An 8,879-nucleotide genomic window follows, 5' to 3' on the forward strand; every position below is an offset into this window, starting at 1 on the left:
CTGAGATTGGCTCAGCAAATTGGATCCTTTGGCTCTGGCCAATAACAGTAGGGTTGACAATTAACAACTGTTAACACCTTCCGCAAAAGGGCCTTAATGACTTTGAAGTGCCAGAGGACATTAATCCTTAAGTAAATGTTCTTCTCTGAGAAATAACTACCCCTAATCATTCACATATGTTGGCCTAATTGAAAGTGGGAGCACAAAGTAAGGGGTTCACCACAGTAGAGGTGTTTACTTACCCGACTATGGAAATACAACATGTTACAATTGAATTACATTTTTGGCGTGGTAGTTGCACATGAAAATGCCAACAGTAAAAGAATGAAATTACTGTTTGTCAAATATACCCAATCATACATCTTGAGGACGTTTTATCCTGCATAGGTATTATCCTTTCAACCCAATTAGATCTATAACTTTCTAAAAAGTAAATACTTTTGGATTATAAATATTACTCAACTAAGTGTTGACATGGGAAGAGATCTGCCATTTATTCCTTGAAAATAAGTTATGTAGAACACTTTTTCATTTTAAACACAATATACAGCAATAAATAGTAAGTATAAAATATTACTTGATACAACCTGAAAATAGGAAGATATTACAAAAGTATATCTGAAAGAAAAAAATCCCAGTTCTTCCAAGGGCTGTCCACTGTGCCCAGCTGTCAACTGTGCACTGCATTAACTGAGCTAATAGTTAAATACCAAACCTGATGTAAACACTCAAATGGGTTGCATTTAACATATAAAGATACCTGAATATTTAATTGGGTTCTTATTAGGTAGCAAAATTTCAAAGAACCCCTGAGTCCTCGCAGCGTTCTTCGCATGAGATAATGTTCAATTTCTTCAGATCAGAATGCTTTCCGATCCGACCGGTTTGCATGTCCGTGAATGACTGCCAGGCCCTTTTGCTCAAAGTTCTGAACTTCATCACAAAGTTCTCATTGGTCACCAGGTAGACCAAGGGATTGATGGCGCTGTTCATGCAAGCCATGCCGCGGGTCAACTGGTAGGCCAGATAGATGTTCTTGGACGTTCTTGTGCAGGTCCCTCGAAGATGCCAGCTCCTGGCCAGCAGATTAAGGTTACGAAACAAGTGGTATGGGAAGAAACAGACTGAGAACAAAATCATAACTATGACAACAAGTTTTATGCTTCTTCTCTTTAGAGTTGCATCCACGCTTTGGTTCTTTGCCAGAACAAACAGGACATGCGAGTAGCATCCAAGGATGATCAGAAATGGCATTGCAAACCCTGTAACCATTATGGTGAAGCTGTAAGGTAAGTATTTGTCCAGACTCTCATTGCCAGTTGAGTCATAGCAGTGGGTGACGTTCTCGTTGCTTTTTTTGAACAGCAAATCAGGAACGATCTGAATAAACACCCAAGCCCACACCGAAGCGCTGACGAAGACTGCGCATCTCTTGGTGTGGAAACGGCCAATCATTCTCATTGGATGGACAATGCCAAGGTAGCGCTGGATGCTGATGCAGGTCAAGAAGCCGATGCTAGCGTAGAGGTTTGCATTGAAGAGGCAACGCGTCACCCGGCAGAATCCTAGGCCAAAGGTCCATTTGCCCCCATTGATATAGTAGGAAGCCAGGAAGGGCAGCGTGATGACGTAGAGCAGGTCAGCGACTCCGAGGTTGAACACCAGCACATTGAGGCTGTTCCACTTCTTCCAGTTCTTGCACAAATTCCACAAGCCCAATCCGTTGCCAAGGATGCCGACCAGGCACACACTCAAGTAGACCGTTGGCAGGTAGCGGTAGGTGAAGCCCCTGTTTACCTGGCATGCCCGGAGGCTGTGGTTGGAGTCCAATGAAATGAGAGGCGGATCTATTGGCTCTTCTAGGTCCATTGTTGCAATAAATTGTGTCGAAAACCAGGCAGCCTTCCGATCCCCACTGAAGCATCGGCCAAAAATGTGTATTCACTCCAGGCTTCTCCCAACCATGACTGCTCCTCCAGAAGAACGTTCACGGTTTTGCTCGGTCCGAAAAGCATAACATTTCAGCCTGAAATTTCCACTCTGTGGGAGCTTTGGAAAGAGCCTTTTTTGTCCATAGTGGCATTAAAAAAAGCAAGGATTTCGTTCGTGAAGTCACTCCCAGTGAGACGCCTCGTAAATCCTGCCTTGATACGTCCCATTATAGACTTTTTCGGTTCTCTGCTTCATGAGTTCAGTTTAGAAACATTTCCGCACATTTCCCAGCACTGTATTTATTTATCCTTTGCACAGCCCCGTGTTTACTCTCCAGCCACGAAGTTTGTCTGCGTTTATTCTCTGCTTGAGACTGTAAATTCGGTGCCTCGTCTTGTGCGCGCGAGGCACGTCCCGCCCTGCCCCTGGATCAACATAAAGGCCTTATCTGTTGGCACGGCCCCTCGACAGGGTGTTCTGTCCTTTGCCCTGGTGCAGAGTTCATTTTTATTTCTACGCCCTTCCTACTGCACCCCTGTCAAAACAGAATCAATAACCACACGGCAGCACGTCATAAGGAAGGAATGGCTCCATTAGTCACGTGGCTTTCCTTCAACACACTTGAATGCTTTGATCGGGATTCAGAAATAGAGCCGTTGGGAGAGACGTTTGGCGACATTGTTGCCAATGAGGAAGTGGTATGTGAATTAGTAAGGCTTCTTGTGGTGTTTGACGGAAGAGATACGCCTCTTTTAAAAAATTTTTGTGGTCTGGCAGGATTTACTCTCAGACCTCGTTTTGCCTCCTGACCTATATATGAGTTTCAGGTTGTTAACATTTATAGATGGTTTCACATATTGCACATTGCATGCCGTCCTACCACATTGTTCTTTGCCTAAGGACTTGTCACACTTTGGAAGTCTGTGGTGTAGTGTGCATGAAGACCAGACGTTATAAGTGTAGTGTTGGGTATGTTCGATTGGCTATAGGCCTGCCCCTCGTGTAATAAAAGTGGCAGATACCCTGTCCACCATATTATAAATGCATTGATGTCAATGACAACTTTTTAAGGATGGTGTAGAGGGCAACCTGGCCTCTACTTCCATAAGTATCCACTTCTGTCACTCTCAGGAGTTAGATAAAGGGGCGTAAGGTCGCTCGTGGTTTTGGTCCTAGCCGATTCCATATTCCAGTGTGTGTGAGTATTTACTGCAACGCAGCGGTTCGCAGGCATCTAAGAGGCAGCAAGGTCAGCCGCCCCGCTATTGGGGATGTCCCCCACACTTTGGTAGCTGTTCTGCATCCCCAAACTATAAATAAGGCCCAAAGCCATTATTCCACAGTCTTACTCAGATTCACTCAGTAATTGCTGTGCTCTGCAGCAATGGCAGAGTCATGCCAACTCGCCAGCCATGCCCCTACCACGCTTTAGGTGCTATGCTGCCTCTCTGCAGCTGCTACAAAGCATAGAACGCCACACAGCAGTTGGCATCATTTGCTGCAATGTGTTCTGTCTGGGGCCCTATACTTTGCTCACTATGTGGCAAATGGCAAAGCAGTTCCGGATTACCAAATGGGCAAAGTAGGCACCGGCCTCTGGGCCCATACTTTTTTGAGGGGCCCAGTGACAGCGGATAAAATAATATTGATTTGATCTTGAAAGAAAATTACAATCAAGCTTTCCTAAATTGTTTTCAGTAATTTTTTGTTTAATAACAGTAATTGGTAATGTTTAGTTTTGCGTAATAAAATTGGTTTAATAAAATTATTGGTTGGTAAAATTGAAAATGTATTAGGAGCTAATTTGCGAAGGGCGACATTACGACTGCCTAGGGGTCTCCAACGGGTTTAATCCGGCACTGTGGCAAATGTCAATCTTTAGAACCTACTCAGACATAACACCACAAAAACCAGATCACATCCTACACTCCACTAGTGCCGTCCAATTCCTGCATCACTTACCTGATAGACCAACCATGACAATTCTGCAATCTCTTCAACAGCAACAAGGCCTTCAATGTTTGCCAGTGTCAGATATCAGGTGCCAATGCCAATCTCTACAGTTTAACTAGTCAAATCCCCCCTTTAGCCCAAATCAGCCCCCTACTAGCTCCACCTTCTTCAGAAATCCGGGTAACCCTCAGTTCTCATTTATTTATTCTTCATGTTTGGAAATTTGTAATGTGCAACATATTGCTCAAGCCTCAATGCACCAGCAAACCTCCAAACGCCTCGCTCTGTGATAGAGGTCTCTCCATGAATGCCATGTCAAATCACACATAACTTTCCTGCTTACCCCACTGATGCCTCTGCATGCCACCTGCCAAAATCATTCATGGAGCTCACCCCTCTTTCAGTCAAGCACTCTTCACAGCCACCACCTCGCCAAAGTAACAACCACCATCATTTAATCCATAGAATAGTGAAAAGCTGGCATAACCAGCAATGGTAAAATACTAAGGTATCCAACTTAGTGCAAACTTTGATCACTTCCCAAACGTTTGACTGGTGGCACTAAAACTCGCACGCCACCTGATACCACATTTTTGCAGGCTTGTGTCTAATCTTTCTGCATGTTCATTACACTTTATAGCCGAAGGGTCTCCCTCATGCCATAAAATATCTCGAGTATGATGCTCAGTTGTCCAACACTTGAGAAACTCAAATGCACTCACACCTTTGGGGAAAAAGTTATCAAATTACTCACTCTATTCATCTCTGACATCAAACGTTCTTTTGGCCAAGAGACCTAATGAGATTTTTCATTGTGGTGCCATGGTACTTCCCTACAAGAAAAGTGAGTCATTGTCCCCACCATTGATGATGTTGCTTCAGAAATCAACAGAGCTCTTTTATTCACCAAGATTGTCCCAGAGCTGAGTACCACCAGCATGAAGTTCCCAGGGATTCATAATAAAGAATCATCTTCCCAACAAGTAACTACAGCAATGTTATGTTATGTTATGTTATTAAATTATTTATTAAGCGCACTAACACTGATTAGTTTCTTGGCGCTGATAAACAAACATTCCAAAGCTTTCATACATGGGAGGTTGTAGTTTCCTCTTGGATTCTACCACTGGTTGCCCAGTGACCCCCAGAAACGTTGTATCTATGCCAACACTTACATATCAAACACCACTGTCATAGAACAAAAAACAAGCCTCTGGGTGGTGTCCTTTGCCTCAGTCATGTAGCTCCTCAGGTAAGTCACAATACACCATTCAACCTCAATTTAGATACCCTCGCTAAGGGGGACCCTCGCTAAGTCTGTCGCTGTTGGCTGCTGTCAAACGGATTGCTTCTTTGCACCAAGACTCGCGGTACCCGCTCCGCGGGTCCCGCATCGCCAGGGGGTGTGTGTCCCTCGTCTGGAGCTGCTGGTTTGTGTGACCGGGGCAGAAGGGCTGCGAGCAGAAGGGTTGGGACTCGCTTTCCCAGGAGTCCCCGGATAACCCACGCCCGTTCCACCTGGGCTGCTCTCCCTCACCGCCCGCCCCCCACCAGGAACAACTTAAAATCCCTTGCACGCTACTCCTTCGTGGGACCCTCGCTAAGCCTGTCGCTGTTGGCTGCTGTCAAACGGATTGCTTCTTTGCACCAAGACTCGCGGGACCCGCGCAGGGGGTGTGTGTCCCTCGTCTGGAGCTGCTGGTTTGTGTGACTGGGGCAGAAGGGCTGCGAGCAGAAGGGTTGGGACTCGCTTTCCCAGGAGTCCCCGGATAACCCGCGCCCGTTCCACCTGGGCTGCTCTCCCTCACCGCCCCGCCCCCACCAGGAACAACTTAAAATCCCTTGCACGCTACTGCTTCGTGGGACCCTCGCTAAGCCTGTCGCTGTTGGCTGCTGTCAAACGGATTGCTTCTTTGCACCAAGACTCGCGGTACCCGCTCCGCGGGTCCCGCATCGCCAGGGGGTGTGTGTCCCTCGTCTGGAGCTGCTGGTTTGTGTGACCGGGGCAGAAGGGCTGCGAGCAGAAGGGTTGGGACTCGCTTTCCCAGGAGTCCCCGGATAACCCGCGCCCGTTCCACCTGGGCTGCTCTCCCTCACCGCCCGCCCCCTCTCCCAAATAGAGGCTGCCATATAAGAGTTTAAGAATCCCGCAGCGCGGGAGCGCGCGGGAGCGGCCGGGGCGAAACCCGGGCAAAGGGCGGGCCCTCTGAGGCCCTCGTAGGCCAGAGTAGGCTGGGCTGGGCCCAGCCTCTAACGTCTGTAGATCTGCGGTCCCTGTTACAGGCAAGTGTAATGGCTATGCCGTCTGAAGAGGGAACATCTGGGAAAAGAGGAAGACTACGTAATGGGTCTCTGGACAATTATTTCCCTAAGGTCTTGTGTGATGGTGATAAGGAATCATCTTTGGCTGAGCGAAGGGTTGAGCGGCGACGTTCAGTCGAGAGTTTGAAAAATAGATCCCTCACTGACAGTGCTCCTCTCACTACGGCCCGGGAGAGAGGTTCACTTGATATGAGTGGGGAAATTGCTAGTCAAGCAGGTGTTCCTTTTCTGCTGCGCGATTGTACCCCCACCCCCTGCTTACCCTCAGACCATACTGTAATTGTTTCTCCTACTCCTAGTCCCTGTTGTACTATTGTTACTGCAAAGCCTAGGAAGATGAAATCTAAGCAATTAGTTGTAGCCCAGATCCATGGCCCACCACCTAGTAAAAAAAGGAGGAAACTAAGGGCGGGGCTAGGCAAAGTTAAAATTCCCCACTCTGACTTCGGTAAAGTGTCCAAAAACCCCACTACCTATGAGAGGGCAATAGTGGAGGTGCCAGAATTCCCATCATTCGAGGCACCACCGCCAGAGATCAAATCACCCGAAATGGTCACAAATGCTGTAGGTTCTGATATTAATGCGGGGGCTGTAGTATCAAATACATCACCACCCCCTTCATTAATAGGGAATTTGGAATTCTTACTGAGATCTCTGCTCCTACCCATTAATGAGACCATTAAAAAAGTTGAAATCAGATTGACAATTCTGGAGACTGCTATAAACAGCATGGTCACCTTAACCAAAGCCCAGGGGAGTGGGGTGGCGCATCCCATACCTCCAGTTAAGCTACCTATTAATAATGCTGCTAATACCCCAATTGCTTCATCCCAGCCGTTTAAACAGAAGCCACAGCCTCTTGGCAGGGCTGAGCCCGGCTTTCAAAATCCACTCCCCCAAAACATATAAACACTCCAGTAGTAGAAACGGGTGGTGACCCCAAAAGGGTAGTGACGAAGGCCCCCATATCGAACAAACGGGAGGAACATGGGGAAGGTAGATATACCAGAGGTCCAGTAAACAAGGGGCCGCAAGTGGAAATTCCCCCACAAGCAGTGCCCTTTGTGGTAGTTTTGACCGGGGTTCCACCGTTAGTAGAGAACAAGAAGGAGGGATATGCTGAATTAAAAAATAAAATCATACATTGGTTGAGGACATATAGGCCCATAGCACACAATATGGATGGGGACATAGTGCATGTCAGGCGGATCAACTGGCTGGGTAGTAGACGCAAAGATATTGAAGGGGACATAGTGGTGGTTAACTTTAGAGACCCTCGGGCAGTAGACTACATTCTAAACTGGCCCACTGGAAGTGGGGACAATTGTATTATCCCTCGGGCTCTAACATATTTCTATCCTAGGTCAGTTGCGTTCCCCCCCAACCACCAAAACAAGTTCCACCGTTTTAGATCTAACCCCCCTTTACCACATAGCAACATCTATCCTCCGTACGGGCAGTACCCTGCCCAGGCCGCTGATCACTTTGGCTGGACTACAGTACCCCAGAGATACAAAATGAATCATGATACTAGGATGGAGCATCTGAGACCCTTCACTCCTCTGGACACTTGCAATAGGTTTTCGCAGCTTTCCGGTATGGAAGACTGCGATTGATGTTTACAGACTAAGGGGGAGAGAGGTCGACAGTTAGGTGTGGAGGCTCTGCGGTTAGCTGGACGTAAAGATACAAGTCAGGAGGGATCCTTTGTAGTTCAAAATGCGGCTAGCAACAGTACCACTGGGGACTCATTGGAAGCTCTGAGTACGGATAATACTGTTGGTTGTACTGTACACTCCAAACCTTCTATCCGTGTGGTGGATAGCTGTACGACTAAGGCGGGTGGTGATGGGGGGAGCAAGGGGGTCCATGTCAAAGTTCCTAAGGGCTGTCGGGTAATAAACCTGTTATCTTGGAATGTAGCGGGGTTAAAAAGGAAGTTGGATATACCAGAATGGCACACATTCATCGAGAAGTTCGATGTTTGTCTGTTTCAGGAAACCTGGAGTCTGCTACCAATAAATAAATCGGGTTATACTACCTTTTTTTCTCCAGCAGTAAGTAGAGGGAAGGGCAGACCGGCGGGAGGCCTCACGGTCTGGATAAAAATTGATCTGGACTGGGATGTGGTCCTCCATGACTCTGAGTGTAGTGATATACTACATCTCTCCTCTAGGGGTCATATTGAGGGGCATAGGCTTGAACTATTCAATGTGTACGCCAGAGGGGCCCCGGGGGATACTACTTCAGCAACTATACTAAGTTTAGATTCAGCATTAGTCAACTGTCCTCCCGCAGCTAAAATTATTGTGGGGGGGGGGATTTCAATTGTATGCTTGAACCTCTCCTTGGAGATGACCGCCTAGGTATTGAAGAAGAAGACTCTAAATGGTCCATCCCACTCTTATCATTACCCCCCATTCGAAAATGGTCTGCAAGGGCAATCCAAATTAATGCCCTTATTAGGGATCACAAACTAAGAGCACTTAATGGTAGGACCATGTCCGACCGGGCAGGTGCGATGACCTTTAATAGGCTTATAGGGCCGTCCAGAATCGATTGCATCTTAATGGACGTTAGTATGTGGACTGACCTAATTGATATGGAGGTGGTATCTACTCAGGATAGTGACCATAACCCCTTGTGCAGCAAGTTTAAGTGGGGTAACCTTA

General features: G+C 47.1%; 1 protein-coding gene across 1 annotated transcript; it reads right to left on the minus strand.

The window, feature by feature from the left end:
- Positions 1 to 211: 211 nt before the first annotated feature.
- LOC147706113 (P2Y purinoceptor 1-like) lies at positions 212 to 2,335 on the minus strand. The gene has a single exon (XM_086929037.1). The coding sequence runs from the start codon at positions 1,867 to 1,869 to the stop codon at positions 799 to 801; it is 1,071 nt and encodes a 356-aa protein (XP_086785163.1). The 5' UTR covers positions 1,870 to 2,335; the 3' UTR covers positions 212 to 798.
- Positions 2,336 to 8,879: the final 6,544 nt, after the last annotated feature.

Source organism: Lissotriton vulgaris, chromosome 7 (assembly GCF_964263255.1).
Source record: "Lissotriton vulgaris chromosome 7, aLisVul1.2, whole genome shotgun sequence".
Classification (NCBI taxonomy): domain Eukaryota; kingdom Metazoa; phylum Chordata; class Amphibia; order Caudata; family Salamandridae; genus Lissotriton; species Lissotriton vulgaris.

Coding starts and splice junctions, on each gene's coding strand:
- LOC147706113 (XM_086929037.1), bottom strand. CDS start 1,869: ATGGACCTAGAAGAGCCAATAGATCCGCCTCTCATTTCATTGGACTCC.